Source organism: Pyrgilauda ruficollis, unplaced genomic scaffold, assembly GCF_017590135.1.
Source record: "Pyrgilauda ruficollis isolate IOZ18807 unplaced genomic scaffold, ASM1759013v1 scaffold83, whole genome shotgun sequence".
Lineage (NCBI taxonomy): Eukaryota > Metazoa > Chordata > Aves > Passeriformes > Passeridae > Pyrgilauda > Pyrgilauda ruficollis.
This window is the reverse complement of record NW_024530266.1, coordinates 1,648,931-1,667,856: the sequence shown is the minus strand read 5'-3', so window position 1 is coordinate 1,667,856 and position 18,926 is coordinate 1,648,931. Positions and strand designations below refer to the sequence as shown.

Here is an 18,926-nt window from a genome sequence, read left to right as displayed (position 1 = left end):
TCAGGATGGAAGAGTTACCAATCACAGAATTATTTGGATTGAAAGGGACCTCTGAAGATCATCTAGTCCAACCCCCCTGCCAAGTCAAGGTGACTCAGAGCAGGTGACACAAGAATACATCCAGGTGGATTTGGAATGGCTCCAGCTGTGAGCAAAATGAGCTTGTGTCTGCTCCATGACCAGAAAAAGGCTTTGGGTGAAACTTCAGTCAGGAGCCACACACAGGACCTCACTCAGTCCACAGCCTTGGCAAGTCTGCATACTCTCTTGGTAGTTAAACTAGCTCACCAAAACCAGCTCAGTTGCAAATGTTTCAGTTCTTCAAGGCTGTGCCCCTATCTATGAACAGGTATGCCTACAAACATCAGTGGAAGTGAGATTTGCTCTACTGAAATTCCAGCTATATGGATCATAGCATTATGTACCTGATCTTCTTGGAAAGGAAGTATCACTCCAAAAATACAGACTTAATATTTTAATCTGGATTATTGTTGCCTCTATTTTTTTTTCCTCTGTACAAAGTTAGAAGCAGCACTCTATGGCCATTTTTTCTTACAGACTCTTGCATAATGTGCCCTTGAGGATTCTTTCACCTAAAGCTCACAGAATAATTCCTCCTCCTTGTCTCTCACACACAAGTCTAGAAAGTGATTAACCAGTTGTACTTCTAGGTCACATAAAAACACTGATTTCTGTTGACCTTCATTATCCAACATATTCTTAGTTCCAAGCCTAACTACTGAACGACATGAATTATAAACCATGGTATTATCCTGCTTGTGGATGCAGTCACTTATTATGCTGTAATATCACCAGTGAGTTTAAGGAGGATTTTGCTGAATTTATTGTTTTTTAAAATTGTCCTTCTTGCATATCCTGGGGCTGAGTCACTTCATCAGAGGTCATCTATAGCCTTTGGACTCATTTTCAGAACCTAACTGTAATACTATCCAGATAAATCAGCCTGTCAAGCATAATTGCCATGACTAAAATTTGATCTGTCATTAACAAAAGCCAGGATAGTAGGGCTAAATCCTTCATGGAGATTTAACTTCTCATTTTTTCTTTATAATTTTTATCCTGATTTCTTAAAGAAATTTGGCTTAAAAGTTGAAACTATGTCAGCCATTCAGTTCTCATCTCATTCTATGCTAACCACCCCTGAAGCTGAGGGTCACAGTCAACTCAACTTTGTTACAGATGGATAATGAGATGATTGGCTCTCGCAATTAAGAGATGAATACTGTGTGAATATTAAGAAAAGCTTTAGTGATGTTACTGCTGTTTAGATGTCCTCTGTTCTCCCCATAGTTCCCTTTTCCCCTCTGTACTGTTACCATCAGACAGCCGGGGCTGTCTAGGACAGGTAAAAGAAGGTGTGCACATGTGTCCCTTGCATGGGGCAGTGGGGAATGGAAAAGCTTGGTGCCTGGGGTGGGCATGGCAACACCTGACCTCCAACCAAGTTACAAGAAAGCAATCTCCACCGATAAATGGCAAAGAACAGCTGACTGACAGACTTTGGGAGGGGCCAGGGCTGGCTGATGCAGCCCCCAGGGGTGTAAAAGACTGAGCATCCATCTGAAGAGGAACCAGCCACGTGGTATCCACAAGGGCAGTTCCCAGTGCTGCAAATTTTTCCTTTTGTTGTTTTTTTTGTTAAGGTTTAATAAACCTTTTTAAATTTTCAAAGTGAGCAGTTGTTTCTCACAACTTGTCAACAGATGATGGTGTGCATGTGTGTTTTTTGAAACAACAGGCTAAAGGTAATGTTAAACCACAGTATTAGACATAAGAAAATCCACACAAGAATTAATCACTTAAAATCAGTTTTCAGGTGTTCTGCATTAAGGTGGCACTTAATTCACAGCATTAGGTGTCACCTAACCAGTTGTTTAGCTTACTGTTTATGCCAGGATCTGCCTCCGAGTCTCATGGAGTTTTTTGGGTTTTTTTCCTTTGTTTCTTTTGTTCCTATTTCTTTCCTTTCTTCCCATTCTCTCTGCAATTCTCTGGGTCTAACCCAAACCACTCTGCAGCTTTAAAGCTCTGGCAATTTCTCTGCCCCTACCTGTCTTGTTCCAATCCCTGGCCACTGCTAAACAGCTGGTGAGCATTTCAGCTTGTCACTTCCTATAGTCTACCTCCCACACTTCCCAAGTCCCTCACCCTTTTTTCCTCAATCCCTCTTCTCTCTTTGGAAACGTTCTTTAACTTCCAGCAGCACGTGTTGTGCTTCCACGGTCTTCCCTTCTTAACCAACCCATTTCATGTACCCTGACCATCTTTATTGACCACACAATGGCTCCTTTCTCCCTGCAAAGATCCACTGGAGTCTTTAACCCACTCTACCTCTCATCAGAGGCTGGAATCTGGGATTCTGTGGGCAAAGCCCTCTCCAGTGTGTGCGGGCCACTTACCACAAGAGGCTCGGTGCGGGGTCTGGGCATGTAGGGAAAGGTCTCTCGAAGGAACGTGGTTATCTCCAGGAGAAGCTGACAGGCTGCCATTTTTAGTGCAAAAGGACAGCAACATTTGGTGGGATTCACAGTGCCTGGGAAAGAATATTTCTGTCATGAGCAAGGAGTTAATGCAAGATCTGGAACCAAGAGGTGATGGACATTGTCACATATGGTGCACGATGCAAGCTGCACTGAAAAACAGGAAACCCCACATTTCTGTGCTGCTTTTCCTACACTAAAAGAAACAGAATCAATCAAATAGCAAACCATGTATTTACCAGCACATGAAATAATACTAACATTTCTATTACATTGATTATATCATATTACATTATATTACATTGTATATTATATGTTGTATATCATACTAATTATATATTACATTGTTAATATTGTATTATTTATAATATTTATTATTTATATGTATTTTAATAACAAATATACATATAATTATTGAAATATATGTATATTTATATAATATGTATTATTTATAATATTTATTATATTAGACTGCATTACACTGAAGTAACACAATAGTTGACTATAGTATATATTCGAGTATATTACGTTGAAGTACCTACTAAACGAACCAGTTTAAGTTATTTTCTATACATGTCATTTAAGGCTAATACAGGTTAAGAAGTAGATACCCTTCTTTTCCTTTTCAGTTTTGCATTCAGTCAAATCTTTTGCAGTTGTGGAAAATAACTACTTTCAAATATAGAAAATTATCTCAAATTAATGGAGCTATCACTAGCTGTTAAAGAGATACTTTTCCTATTATTATTATTAATTACTACCCTGATAACTGGAAAAGATAGCCTCCTTTGAAGTCAGGCTTCTGTAATTGTGCAAGCAATCCATGTGCTATATCACTGCCAAAGTGGGCCTTTATGCAGTGCTAAGCACAAATCCAGAACCACAGGAAGAGAGAGCAGAAGACAAACATTACATCCAATGAGGAACAACAGTACAGGCAGACAAGCACCAGTAAATTGCAGCACACATATACACAAATGGTCTAAAGAGCACAAAATGTTTGTTATCACCTTCAGCTACAGCTACAACAGGATGTGTTTTGACAATTTATTTTGGTTCACAGGGTTTGCTATAACTTGCATGCCTATACAGACATTCAGAATCAGTGATCTGTCACAGCTCTTCCAGCCTTATGTACACACAGGCACAAATATATGTGGTTTTATCTTGTTGTTATACAGATTTTTAATTATGCTTTTTTTTTTTTTTTTTTTTTTTAATTTCTGCCTGAAAATCAGGCACTACACTGAAGTCAAGATTTAAAAGCCTTTAGCAGAGCTGTGCCAATTCACATCAGGGGAGTTGACCCTTCAGTGTTCAGAAACTGAAAATTGGCTGATCTTACACAAATATTTTGGCAGAAGTAACTGTGAGGAATGGAGCCTGAACCACTTTTGACACTCAGGTGACAGCAAGGCTCAAGAAATAAATTATGACCCTGCTTACAACCGCAGTTTCTGTGTGCAGGAATTGCAGCTCCTGGTTTCCCCTTCCCTTTCCCAACCAAGTCTTTCAGTACTGTTACACATCTGTCATGTTTTACACCCAGGCACAAAAAGAACAGGGGAGGAAGCTGGGGTGAAAGTGAGGGGCTGGGAAATACAGCTGGGTGGCAAGAAAATGAAAAGAGAAAAAATATTAAGTGCTCCTAAAGCAGAGGTTCTTACAAGCGGGGGTTCTTGTAGTAAAGGGAGTCTCCTTACTGTCATCTAAAAAGTCTTCTTCCTCATCCTCCTTTCTCAGGCGCCTCTTGGTCTCCTCATCATAAATGAGGCCAAGCAGGTTGGCAGGACTCTCGCTCTCAGCGTGGCACAGCTCGTTGAGGCGGACACCAATTGCCTGCAGATGGATGAAGAGAAGCACAGCAGTGAGAATTTCAGCCCAGCCACAACGCCCTGGCTTTATTTTTGTTGTCTAAAGGGGAGAAAGGGATGACAAAAGACTAATTGCTGTCAGAGTATAAGTTATTTCCCCCTTTTTTCAACAGAAATTTGCAAAGTGTCAAATTTCAGGATGAAAAGTTTAAGTAAATTTAGTTAAACAATAAACTGGCACATAACAGGCACAAGGAGATTAGGTCATTGTGAAGCATTAATTTCTTCCACTTTTCTTTGTTCCTTTGATATATTTATTCCAGATTTTTGCCAAGTCTTTCCACTGAGAATGTAGGTCTTCTGCTTAAGAAAACATATTGTGAATTAGGAAACCAGTAACAGTCCTTATATCCTCCACAAGACAGCTAAATGCCCACAGGAAAGCCTGCTTCCATCTTCAAAGGAGAAACACCCTGATGCAAATCCCAAAAATGAGCTGAAAGTATGCTTGTAGGAGCTGGGAAGGTGCAAGGATAACAGTGTACAGAGGATCCGTGGAAAGAGCAGAGTCAGCCAGATTTCCACCTTACATCCTCCAGAAACTGATTGATTAAACTGATTGTTTATCATGGCTGTTTGCCAGCATCACTATCAGCACGTCAACAGCCCTCGTGGTGCTGTCAGAAAACTCCAGGTAAGGGTGTGTTAGCAAGGAAATTGCTTTCCTGCCAGGAGACTTGAGAGCTGTTAAGAACTGTCTTGATTTTCTTTGCTGCACGTACATGAGCACAGATAAGTACGTGAAATTTTATCCTGTGACATCATCGCTTTGTGAGGGAAGAGATGTTTTAAATTACAGAGTTTTCATCAGCATTGGCCATTTGGCCTTTTTGAGTATGGGATAATTTTAGACAGATACTAAGGAGGTTTTCTAAATATTTTACAAGTCAGAACTGATGGTCATGCCAGCACTATATAATTTCCCCCTGTGGCTGAAGTGACACAGAAATACATAAATGGTCACTTATTCTTGCTATTGAACACTTCCTCTGAAACCCAGCAACAGAGGAAAGGGTAGACTGTGCTACATAAAGAGAATAAGGTGATACTGCTGTGGTTTGCATGCTGACACAAATAGTTGTCAATCTCAGCTATCTCTGAGCCTGTACATTGCTAAAGGAACTGCACACGTCTCAATTTTTTGCCTTTCATATTTCAGGTATTTAAAGGAAGAAATGTTCTGCATGCCTGTCCATAAAACAGTATTTTATCACGTATTATTTATGCTATGTAGCCCATCCTAATGTTAAAGCAGTAAGACATAATCCCACAGCTTCCCATTTAATGAGCACTGAATTCCTGACAGGTGTTTTCTGTATTACTGGTTTTCTAGCAAACAGAGAAGCAAAACCAAAAATCCTCCTAACAGAAGCAGTCAAAGGAAGTGGCAGACTAACCTGATCAGAATAGATTTAACACTGTATTATTTCAAAAGACAGCAGAACAAGTCAGGTCTTTTGATTCAAAAGGTTCATCCCTGCCATGGGCAGTCCAAGTCTCACCTCCCGTGGAAAGGGTTCACCACTGTGAGTCTCTGATGGTTATTAGGGAGGCTGTGGGTAAATAAATTCTTCTGGCCTTCAGTGAGAAGAATCAGAGATATGAGTGAACAGCAAGACACCTTGCAGGAAAAGGGAAAAACAATCCACACTCTAAAACTACTCTCTAAATCTTATCCTGTCTTACAGTTAGTAAATGTAGGGTTTTTCCCTTCTGAAATGCTCCTAAGCAGCAGCAAACACATGCTAGTCTCAGAATGGAGAATGCATCCAGATGAGTCTTATGATGCCATTAAATTTAAGGGGAAGACAATTATGCCAAGTTGCATATGATCAGATTTCCCTGGCTCCTTTCTTATGACCTTGAATCACATGGTAGTACTTTTGACATTATGTAAATAAAACCTTCCTGGACTTTTTCCAGGTCAGGTATATCAGTTACTAAAAATGATGGCTGAGGGGAATCTAACTGGCTTCCAATAGTTACCATATTTCTTTATTTCATTTTTTGAGAATCTTAGAAAAGGGAATGTCTAGAAGCATGGCATCCACAAATAGAGATGGATAGTTCTGGCTGTCTGAAAGCAGGCAAAAATTCCATGACTATGCAATCCTGTGCTCTCCACTTCAAAGGAGCTCTCAAAGGAGTCAGGCTAAAGCAGTGACTTCATGGAATACAGAAGCAAATACCTTCACCCTACATACTTTTTCAAGGAACTTTGGTATTTGTGCTGTTGTTAAGATAATCTGTGTTTGAGAATTTACCAGAGAGTAGGGTGACCAGGGAGCATTTTCTGAGTTACCTTTAGGAATGGAAGGAGGAGACCTGCAAAGACACTAAGCTCAGGTTCTAATACTCTATTTGGATTCTCCCCCTGGGCTCTTCTGCGGTGGGAATGTATTGATATGGTCAGCTTTATTTTGAGGTTCCTTACAATGTGCTCCACTGAGAAGCACATGTTGGTTTAACCTACAAGAATTCAAGTCAGCAAGGCAGAACATGACTTTTAAATTTCCACAAGCGTTGGATTTTATGTCTTCTTTTTCTGGGGGGGATGGGAATCATGGTGCTCACTGTAAAAACCACTGGTTTTTAGAAGAGGTGAGAAGCACAAAGCTCACTTCCAGAAAGAAGACATCTGAAACCAGTCAAAGGAACTCCTCCCACTATTTAGAGTTGTGAGAAATGACCTGTATACATGTCAGATGTTCAGCAATTATATCCCGGGGGCTGGGATACAAGGAAATTGCAAGTGGCATTCCCAGGGCCAGATAAGGCAATTGCCTCCTTCCTGCATGGTAAAGATCACAATCAAATAAAACTTGAAGGATTCAGGTGCCAAACAAAAAGAGACAATTCTTTACATGACTCATAGTAGGTGTGTAGAATTCCTTGCCTAAGAATTGTAAGTGCTGTCTGTATGGGTGCAAAGAGAAACTGAATTAAGTACAGCAAGGAGAAACTCATTACTAAATATACAGCACCACACCTAGTTCAAGAAGCCCTAGGCTAAATATATTTGGAAGTAAGAAAAACAGAAAGTAGTATCACAGCCCACATTTTCCCTCTTCCTTAGCCATTCACATATGACAAGTGCTGGAAAAAGGAGAATGAGCCAAACAGACCCTTGGAGACAATATGTCCTAGCAAAGTCACTTCCCTTAGCAGGAAGGGGGATCCTGGCAGGCTGTGAAGTCCAGGTTGGAAAGAAGGCTTCTGAATCCCCATCCTGCAAGGACTGAAATCCTGTATATGATCCAATTACCTTTATATCTTGCCATATTTTTTAAACGTAAGCAGGAGAGAAGGAAACACTTACATCTCCCCACTGGTAGAAGAGCTTGGCTGCATTCCACTGCAGCTTCTGGTTCCTTTTGTTGCCCACAACAGGAGAACGGCCACGGGACAGCCCTTTCTTGGTAATGTTCACATGGTGGCCCTTCATCCACTCGGGCCAGTTGCCACGATTGCAGCGGTGCACAAAGCGCGCACACTCAAGGAACAGGGCTGCTCGCGCCACCACAGGAGCTTCCTGAAATGTTTGCAAAAACAAAAAAATCACCTTAAAAGCAAAAAAAACCCCACATTGGAGAAGCTCTCCGAACATTAGAGTATTCTGTGCTTTAAAAATTGCTTTGCAAGCTTGCCAAGGAGTCACACAGTAAGAGCAATGTCTCCATAAAAAGCTGACACAGAGTCTCTGTGCATAATCTCACCTCTTGAGCTCATAAACACTGAGCACTCTTGCTCAGCCCAAACACTGGAAGGGCAGAAAGAAACACAATATAAACTTAAAAAGAACTTTATGCCCCTCTGTAATGCTCTCCTTCAGAAACCACCTGACTGCAAAAAGCAGAAGGGCGCATCCAGCGCTGTTACTGCACAAACAAGTCAAGCTTTAGTTCCACCTTTGCTACTGAGGGTGCAAATACTGCAGCAGCAAATGACACCACGGCCACACAAATCCTGGCATTTGTCACTTTAGGTTCTGCTTCTGAATCTTGGGGATGAGAGCATAAATGGAGGCTTGTTAAAACTAGGAAAAGCAGTGTTTTGGGGTTATAATTAATAACTGTGGAGACAGAAATGTATTACTCTGGTGTAAGTCAACAAAATTTCACTGGCCAAATTTCAATCATCTTAGCAAGCGTCAGGCAATTCAGTACTGAAGTAACAGCAGGCAGCTGAGTTTTGAAGGGACTGATGATTTTCCAGAGGAAAATCCTCCTGTCCCTGGCTTGGAAGAATCACTTTAATGGGAGAAATTATATTAAGTGTATCTTAGTTTGTATTAAATCACCTAGCAGGACAAATGTTAGACCAATACAGAATGCTTCTGAAACTTCCTGACATGTTCATAAAATGGACACAGTAATTTTGTTTCCTAAAGGGTAGCTTAGACTCAGGAGTAGCTTTTTTCCCCAGCAAGCTAAACTGCCAAAATAGCATCCTTACAGACAGGGAAAGTGACTAAAAAGCAAATGGATTTCCTAATTTCCATTTAATTTTCCCCTTTCTTCCTGCAATTTCCACAACCAAAACCCCTGCAATCAGCAGTTTGTAAAACTATGAATACAACAATGCCTACAGTTTACCAGCTGGCTTTAAAAGGTTCACTAAGAGGGATTTCACAGAGCACAAACGTGTGTTACACACTTTCAGATGCTGACAGCTTTAATGAAATAATTTAAGCAGATCAGCAACTACTTCTAAAGAAGGACTTTTCAAATGTGGTCTATAAATACTAGACAGGCCCTGAGACCCTGTAAGAGGGTCTGTTGAATATTATTATATAGAGCCTCCAAGAGTGTTTTAATTAAAAATTGAAAACAAGAAATTTTGGGCCAATGCTCCTAAAGTTTGATTTAAGAAATTATTGACAGGACAGCCATTTTCAGCTTTTGCTCCCATTTTTACAAACATTAGGGGGAAAAAAAAAAAAAAGCAATTTTCTTGAAGAGGAAGGTTTAAGCTGCCATGATGTTCCGATGAAGAAGGCAGAAATCTGAATGCAGACACTCACTAACCAGAAACAAAACAAGTATCTAGCACTGGAAAAACATTATTAGATACTTGTTGATCACATGCAATATGGAACACGGAATAGTTGAGGATTTTATTCTTTTATTCTCACAAAGTAAAACCTTAACCATGGAGACATACATGGAGAGAGAAAGCCTCAGCCTCAGTCTACTTTGGTTCAGTTCACTAGCAAGTAAAAATTTCTTAGCATACTGGAATCCTGTAAAGAAACGTGTTGTAAACATGATGAAAGCACACAACTACCACAATTAAAGGAGGATATGTAGGATGGGGGGCAAAGGGGAGGAGCGGGATTAATTAAAAATCACTATATCATTTAAAAATCACTGCAAAAACCTCCTGTATGAAGGAACATGATAGGGCACAAGCTTCCTGTGATTGCTTACCTGAGGCTCTGAGAAACCTGAAGCAGCAGCAGCGAGAGAAAGATGAAGATGTGACAGAATGAACAGAGATGGATTCACACAACAGAGAAACACATCACAAATGGAGAGAAATTAATCAGGCAGGTGATGAGCAGCTGAAAAGAACACAAGTTACTGTGGTCACTGTCAAAACCTCACACAGCAGCAATACTCTCACAAGTCTGCCCATGCCTATGCAACTGTTCACCAGTCCAGTTTTAACATTAGACTTACTATATTGTTTTGCGCCTTGAAAATTGGTTCTTGTGCTGTATAAATTTACATTCATTCACCAGTTTGTTAATAATTCAAGTCATCCCAGTGAATTTTTTCAACAGATAACCTGATTTGTTTTAAAGAGCAAATGACCTGGGTGGAAGGAACCAAATACAGAGTGGATTTGGGATCTCACAGCATCACATTATTGGTCATGCAAACTGATTCTGCAGTTTTATCACTACAGAGTACTTATGTCCAGTTTTGTTTTCAAGAACAATGAATTTTATGACACTAATCAATCAGTGGCAATTTTCCCTGAGTCCCTTCTTAGAGTTCACATGGCACTTTGAACAAAAATTCATTTTTGGCTCTGTTCTCTTCAAGACAGAAAAGAAAGGCACGTGATACCAATAATATACTTTTAACAGATGCCAAGGTAAATTTGAGTACTCTCAAAAGGTGCTGACTGGGTAGCCCTGCTTTGTCTAAGCAAAAGTGAATCTGACATGAAAGTTGTCTTAGCAGGTACATGAAGACAAGTTGCAAGTAAATTATTAATCATTATCTTGGAGAATTGCCTGTTTCAATTAGTTCAGACCTCTCTGATTATAACCTACAAAATGGTCAAGTACAATCCATGACACAGTTCTTTGGTTTTGTTCCCAGTCTTTTACTCTGAGACCTGTTTGTAGCAATCTCTGACTTCCTTCCCAAGCACAAGCACTTCTACAGAGAAATATTTCTGCCATGGAAACAGGGACATGGGAACAACCCAGTCTGCCCAAGACCCAGGGTGACATGGAGTCAGGGTACTGACATGTATTCTTGCAGTTTAGACTTTGCTTCTACTGTCCCAGTGCTTTGTAGGTCATCTCAAACACCATCCTACCAGAAAGCAGTACAACTATTGAATTTCAGCAAGGATAAAAGATTTACATGTTACAACAAATGAGCTCATACAACTTATTGGAGAAATGTAATGCTGGCAGGTGCCACACACTGATATATTGATCAAAGAAAAGCTGGTAATTTACAGCAGTCTAATTTAGGATACTTCAGGTAACATAGTAACACAATCCTGGACAGCAGTTTATGGGAACCCTCAATGCAAATTTAAGCATAGACTGAAATATCCCAAAGTAAATCAATTTTACCATTGCAAAGTCTGGATTTAAGCTGGGGACATAAAGACAAAGCAGTCTGCAATGTATCAATTATCAATGAATGTTTACACATTCATATATTGACTGTAGTTTTAAAAATTTAGCCAAGTATGGATGCTGCTTTTAGGAAAATATGTTAACTGCATAGCCACTAAACCTAAGGCAACACTCATTTTAATTCACAAACAAATTATTAGCTCCATAAAGATGCATCATTTGTTTCATCGCTCTAATTTCTTTAAACAAACATCCAGGCTGATCAAAGATTTCAAAGCTGTTGTAAGAATAGAATTTTGCAAACCTGCATGAAAAAGCATGCTCAGAGAAATTATGGGAGAACTGAAATCGAAACTGTTTGCCTTTCATTTTTTAAAGGTTGCCTTAGCAACCAGGCTGTATAAAATTACTTAACAAGCTTTTCATTTGCATCAGACCTGCTTCAAACAATTACTTAAAAGCCTGAAAACACAAGTTAATACATCCAGAAGGCTTCATTTTGGGTGCAGTCTGCTGACATATAATGTGGGAATTTTCTATTGCCATTAACCGATGGTGAGACGACAGGCTGTCATCTTTTAAAATATACACTGCATGTGACTGCCTAACTTCTACATATCTCCAATACTTTGTAGACAAAATGCCAACTGAACAGGTACTTGGAGTCTCCCAAGGCTATAATTACAACAAGGCTTCCTTCATCTTTAGCTGAAGACCTTTTAGAAATTCTAACATCAAAATTGTCTGCATCGCTCAGTGGAATGGAGAGACGGTTACATTTTAGTTTGTAAAAGTCAGCTCTGGAAGTCAGACATCTTCAAACAATTCACTCTGACTGGTACTTTCCAGCTGACTTCATGCATGGGCACAGAGTAAGCTGGTCTGTGCTTAGGCATTTGGGAAACTTAAAAACTAAGTAAGACATTTACAGGCAATAGGGACATAATTGCCAAACCCCATTTTACCATCTGATTTACCAGAACACAGAGTAATGCATCTTCAGAGGGATGCTGTGACAAAGGTGACAAACTTGCTAGGAATGAGCTCCTTCCTGCCCATGCAGCTTACACCTCGCTGTGTTAGTTTAGAATTTGGAAGAGGGTGGCAGCCTGGAAGCCTTGCAGACTGAGGCTGGGTGTCACACACTCAGCAGGCTGCGAGCCACCTTCTGAGCTCACTGCAACCCCTGAGCGGTAAGAGCCACCAGGAAGGCTACTCTGTCAGCCCCTGCATCACAGCTTCCATCCAGAGGAACAATCTCTGGCAGGAGGTGTGGGAACAGTGAATGGAACCCGTGTCTGTTGGAAGATGGGTGAGGACCACTCCACACAGCAGAGCTAGATGGGAACTGACAACAACAGCAGCTCCAGACCAACACTAATGCAGACGTGCTTGGATCTGCAGAAAAGAATGCAAGGTTAAGATGAAGATGCAGAGGAGAGGTGCACAGAGCATAACATCCCTGCAGCCATGGAGCAGGCAATGCAGCAAAGGTCAGGGCACGGGCTAGCGGGAAGGCAGAGTCCATGAGCCTGACACCCCCAGCAGTGAGCAAAAAATCTGAATTTGAGCACAAGTGGCACAGCAGTCACATAAGTGAGAGGTGGGGCGTGGGAAGAAAGGGGATAGAGAGCATGTGGATGCTCAGAGCAGTGGCTTTTAATCTTTTTTCAGCTTGCACACAGCCAAACACTTACAGAAGGAAGTAAAAAGCAGCATGCAGAGAAATTGCTAATATTTGGCTGGTTTTTCACAGCTGTATTTGTCACACTCCTTGCTCGTCACATAAACACCTCACAGAGCCCCACTGGCTCATGAATCACAGGGTGAAGGCCACAGCTTTAGAAATGGGAGGGATTGTTAAAAAACACAACTGCAAGGATAAGAAGGAAGGAGATACAGAACATCAGGAAGAAGGGATTGGAATTGTGTCACTTCTTTGATTTGCATTGGCAAATCAGCAATATCCACATTTAAAAGCACTCTGATGTAATTTTTTTCCCCACTGACTGGCTCTGGTAGCTAATAGTTCAGCGTTGCCTAATGTACTTATAACTCTGTCAGAACTCCAGAGTGGAGCTCCTGCACCTCTCCAAGCAGTTATCCAATCTTCAATCCTTATTCTATAGATTGACACTAGGAGCAGAAACAGAGCATCTGTGAGAGAAGTACAAAGACAACAATACAAGCTTTGCACTGGCAATAATGTAGTTATGGGGAGCCATGTAATTAAAAAAAGGATCCATTTTGTCTGCAAACTTGTCCACTCACAGATGCTAAAGCTCCAGCTAACACCACCAGCAGCAGCTGGCATTGCTGTGATGCTTTACATTCTGTCTGTGGGGCACGAAGAGCATTAGTGAATGACAGTGGAGCACCACATATGCACATGCTCTCAGCAGGAAACAACAGAGCAATAAAGACTTACAAGGTCTAGAGCTGCTGCCAAAATGGAGGCATCAGGGATAGTGCCTGGCTCACAGCAGTTCAGCAGAAACTGGAAGCGCTTCATGCCTTGGCGGATCGCTCCCAGGTTCACAACGTTCTTGGATTTTCCTCCTTCTTGTTTGGAGGCCAAGTGATCATCAAAGCTATGGCAACCTAAAGAGGTAGAGAGTACAGAGGGGATGCAGGGAGGGGTAAAGAGAAGGGAACACAGTCTCTCACCAGTAAAAAATGGGGAACAAAAATCTTGATGAGTACAGTCTTAGTGTAAATCTCTTTCTCTCCTTGTGTTATCTTGAAGATAACAGGTTCATTTTTACAATACTCGTGACTTCCATGAAACAGACTTACAACTAGTCAGATTCTGGCATTGGTCATACTGATATCTGCCCAGAACACTCCCACCATACTCAGTGTGGAAGCCCAGGACCTACTCCAACACAGGTGTACTAGGATGTTGTCTTTCCTCCCCACCTCTTTAACACAGATCATCTTGCTTACAGTCTTTTTTTTCCCTTAACCATCTCCTACCTTACTTCTCTATTGTCTTTAAGTTTACTATAAAGTGCAGCATGCATAACCCTTATTCCTCATATATCATCTACTAGGACAGAAAAATCAGTAGTGAATGTGTAGTCTATGCAGAAATCAAGCACTTTTTTCAGGCAAACATCTGCAATTACCACAAGAGTAAAGAGGAAAGTGAATCTGGCCTCAGCTCCTAGATATCATCATTCCAGCCTCTCTCCCTTGAAGGTTCTGGTATGCTTTGGGATGGAAAAGAGTTCAGTTCAAAAATGAAGATGGCATCCCACCTTGGGGACAATTTTAAACTCTGTGTATAGAGTTCACATCATAAATCAACTAATCCAAATTAGCACTTCTAGTGCAGAAGATCATTATGCAGTTGGCAATGATAGAGTTGAGAGAATGATAGAAAGACAGATTAGAAACAAGGAAAGCTGTCTGAAAGCCAAAATGTTTGGTTGAAAAAAGGATAGTCAGTTTCTGGGGTTTTTGTCTTTGCCCATAATACTCTCCCTGTTTACATCTGAAAGTACAAAAGTTTACAGAACATTGAAGGATAAAGCACTGAAGAAGAGAGCACTGAGTGGAGAATTAAAAATTGGTTTTAAATGTAGATTATTTGAAAGACATGAGTAAAACCATCAGCTCTACAGGACTTTTTGTCTACTTCAGGAAAATAGAATGGCTGAAAGTTGAAGTTATTTTGGGTGTGCACTCCCTAGAATTACTTGGAAAGCATTTATGCACCACAAAAAATGTCACAACAGAAAACGACAATGTGGGTCTTCACTTTTCCCTTGAAGACAGAGGTATATCAAATTTCAAGAGACTTCTTTACAAATTCCTTGTCTTTTCTTTTTCTCCAGTGAACCTGCAACTAGTCACCAGCAAACAAAACGTTCCTATGTTGGGAAAATATCCCACTGAAATGGATCAAATAAAGTAGAAAGAACAAGTAGAACACTTACACATGCAAGCAGTTACAAACATCTTTCCAAGTCCTTCTGCTTCCTTATAGCTTTTATATCTTATCTGAGCCTTCCTACTGTGACTGTCACAACACTAATTCATTTGGGGTACAAACAAATGTCCCCTATTCAGGGCCCTGTTAAGCCTGTGCCTGTATGAGATAAAGAACAGAAACTTGCCTAAGGCATGTCCCTAACCCACACTATAAAGAGCCAGCAGAGCTTTTGTCCCTCTGAGCTCAGTGGCATATCTTGCATTTTGTTGAAGCTTTACAAGACAATCCTTCAGAGGCAGCTGGTGGCTGTCCCTTGTTATGCTCATCCTGGAGTAGCCTTGCTGTGATGAGGGCAGCCCTCCCTGACCTAATTCATGTGACTCAGGCCTCCAGAAGACCTTGCCCAAAGAGCAGAGACCATTTCCTAATGCAGGAGCACGCACCAGCTCCTGCCCTAGAGTTGCTCCCTCTGTGACCAGGAGCTCATCCTCCAGAGCATGCTTGAGCTGCTGTGCCTTGAACACCCTGACAACTTCTGTGGTCACCCACAGCATCTTCAGTAAGTGCCCAAGGGAACATTATGGGTCTCATGTAAAAGCACTGTAACTCTATACATGTCTATGAGCTCTTGGTATAGGTAAAAAGAGGTATAAGTAAATATTTATTTACTTGAAAATAAATATTTTTACACATGAATGTGTAAATATATATGTGTAGATATATGTATACATATGCACACATACAGATACACACACATATGTATGCTTACATACATCTATAACACAATTTCCAGTGGTCTACATGATAAATCATGATGAAGATTACAGTTCATAAATGATGTCACAAATTGTTCTACCTTTTATAATTTTTAATGTAATTTATTTCTCCTTTATCCATTAACCTATTAAATTTGGTCTACCGTTAAAAAACCCAAAAACACAGGAGGAAACACCACATGGAAAAAACAAGAGCAAAGTAATAGTGTAACACCACGAATGACAAAAATGAGAAGGCAGAGAGAGGTTCCAGTATAATGCTTATGATCAGATCTTGAGGGTTTTAACAGTACACCCATCTTCTATTCACTTATTGTTAAGCACAGAAAAATTTATCTGTATGGAAGACAGGGAAATTTGAAGGCTCAGTAGAATTGTACTGGGCTATAAACTGTCCCACCATGAATGGGCCTCACACTGATTCACTGTGCACATGAAAGCACAGACATACACAGGGCAGACACAACTATCTTAGCTAAAGCTACGTGGCTTTCATTGAGTATCAGAGACCCTTGTAGACACAGTGATACAGCTTCCTTAACTGTCACACTTTGTCTCATAAACTTTTATTACTCTTCTGTTAGCAAGATTAAAAAAAAATAATTTCTACAGCAAAATATGAAGGTAATCTCACAGGCACACTGCAGAAACAGCTGTGGCAATCTGTAAAGTTCTCACTGCCCCTCAGCCATTTGTAACCATTTTTAAAATATGGTGCAAGTATTTCATACCTACTTCAGCACAAAGCAGTGGATGAAGAAACTAATTTCTTCCATTGCTGAGGAAATTGAAGAATGCTACCAGACTACAACAAGGTGCTGAAACTGATGCATTCTCACAAAGGAACAATAGTTTTCATCTAGGAGCTAACTGAAAGGCACCACCATTCACCAGTGGCAGATAATGACCAGTTTACAGTAACAAGATATGCTTATATTTTGCAATTATCACTTGCCTTAAAAATGCCTTAGATGCATTACACTGCAGGCCTGGGACAGGTGATGGCAAAACAGACACAATGCAACGTCCAAGTGTAATGTCAGAAGAAAACCAAAACATAATGCCAGAAAATGCAGCATATTATAAAACTACAGAAATCATGCTAAAAACCAAAATTGACTCCTTTTTGTGTGTTTTTGGGAATCCGGTTGTGCTGCCTTAAAAAAAAAAAAGTAACAGAACTTCTACAGCTACAAGGTTATCCCCCTGACAAGAAGGATGTGCTCTGAGCTGACAACATGAGCATGTCAATGACTGCATGGTATCTTAACACAGATTACACCATGACCTTGTATTATTCATAAAGGCACTTTTCAGACATTGCTGACTTTGAAAATACATAACAATTGAGAAAATGCACTTCCGTGGAAAGGAAAAGGAGTGTTTGTATTCTTATGTTGTGTGCTAAGAAAAAGGGACAGCATCCCTAACGAATGGTATGCAGAGACCAGACATGCAAACACAGAAGAAAAGAGATAATTACAACAAGGTTTGTGTAGGGTTTTCCATTTCTGTGCTGATATTTGCTGAAACTGTCAAATAGTTACAAATTGAAAAAACAAAACTAAACAAAAAAACAGATGGAGTTGTTGTATTGGACAACAGAAGATTTAGACACCTAATTTTGAACTGAATAAGTGCTTTGAAGCAAGTATTAATTTTTCAAGTGTATTGACCAAATTTGATTTTATTTTAGAAGCCCAAATGTCGTATTGTATAATTTATTTAGATAGTCTGATTTTTTTTAGAAAAAAAATTTACCAGAGCTTTTTTCTAAATCAAAACAAAAGCAAGTAGGAAGGGAAAGAAAACAGTTACAAAGACTAAAAAATTGGAGAAGGCTACAACGGAGACAAAAACCATGGAGAAAGCAGGAAAAAAGGGAAAGGGGTAAAATACAGAAAGAAATATATTTAAAAAAAATGATAAAAAGAAAGCAAAAAGGAGACGAGAACCCTGATTTCTAACCATCTTTTTCTTCTGTGTGATGGAGCTTGGATGGGTGTCTTCGGCAGGTGCGCCATTTACCAAGACGCTTGAAGAAATTCTCCTCTTCGTCTCTCCCATTGTCCAGGCCTCCTCCTGGCCCCGCTCCTTCTGACAGCTTCACCGCGCTGGTGAACTTCACCTGTGCAGGGACAGAGGGGCTGGTCAGCCGGGGCCAGAGCAGTGGTTAGACACTCACTGGTTGGACACAAACATCTACAGAGGGGCTCTGAGGGTCACCAGAGCAGCACGGCTGGGCCTGGGCACAGATTTACATACGCTGAGGCACTTCATCTTTTAAGCTTTCTGCTTAAAGGATTGGTCTTTCTTGAGAGGCTGTGGAAGGACAAAGAAGGAAGGAGAAGTGTGACCAAAAATTGTGTTGACAGAGCCTGCACTTGGCTCTCAGTGCAGCAGAGCAGACTGACCAGCACAGTGTAAGTTTAACCTAGTCTTCACCGTGAGGTACAAAAGTCCAGTGTTGAATTCCCATGGCTCTACTCTGGAGACTTCTGTGACAGTCTTGTTTGCTGCGAAGTCCATATTGAATAAAAATGTCCCCATGTGGATCTAAAACCAGCCAGATCCTGTCTTTTTAAGCTCTCTGTAATCCAGCCTGACACATTTACCTTGGAGCTCTGCCTGATGAAGGAGAGACGGTCGACAGAGCTGATATCCAGGAGATCTTCCACTCCATCAGCCAGGCCAGAGAGGGAGGAGCGCTTCAGCCAGTTCCCTGTCACAGAATGAGCCATTCAGTACAAATCTCAACATTCTCCCTAGAAGAATCTGTTTCTCCACAGTGGCCAGACTAAGGCATGGTAAAATGAGAGACAAGCATAAGGTAACATTTTCATGTAACATGTATTAACTACCAGGCAAGGCCAGGTCCTGGGAATCGTAACGGATATATTCTCTGTCAAACAAATGTTAATTTGGAATATTTCTCTTCCACAGACAGGAACAGTGCCTGTGAGATTACAGTACTAGCCTACTATTTTAGGGGAAAAGTTTCACTAATCTATT

At 40.6% G+C, this 18,926-nt stretch overlaps 1 protein-coding gene across 3 annotated transcripts in view; it reads right to left on the bottom strand.

Moving 5' to 3' along the window:
- The window catches only part of UNC80 (unc-80 homolog, NALCN channel complex subunit), a 124,820-nt gene that overhangs the window by 66,575 nt on the left and 39,319 nt on the right, over window positions 1-18,926 (bottom strand). For all 3 annotated transcript variants that reach the window (XM_041487671.1, XM_041487670.1, XM_041487672.1), the window contains exons 20-25: window positions 18,530-18,636; window positions 17,943-18,042; window positions 13,630-13,802; window positions 7,695-7,907; window positions 4,205-4,340; window positions 2,421-2,554 (exon numbers count right to left, since the gene is read on the bottom strand). In XM_041487671.1, the coding sequence (XP_041343605.1) occupies window positions 2,421-2,554; window positions 4,205-4,340; window positions 7,695-7,907; window positions 13,630-13,802; window positions 17,943-18,042; window positions 18,530-18,636 (863 nt within the window). The remainder of the gene's footprint in view (window positions 1-2,420; window positions 2,555-4,204; window positions 4,341-7,694; window positions 7,908-13,629; window positions 13,803-17,942; window positions 18,043-18,529; window positions 18,637-18,926) is intronic.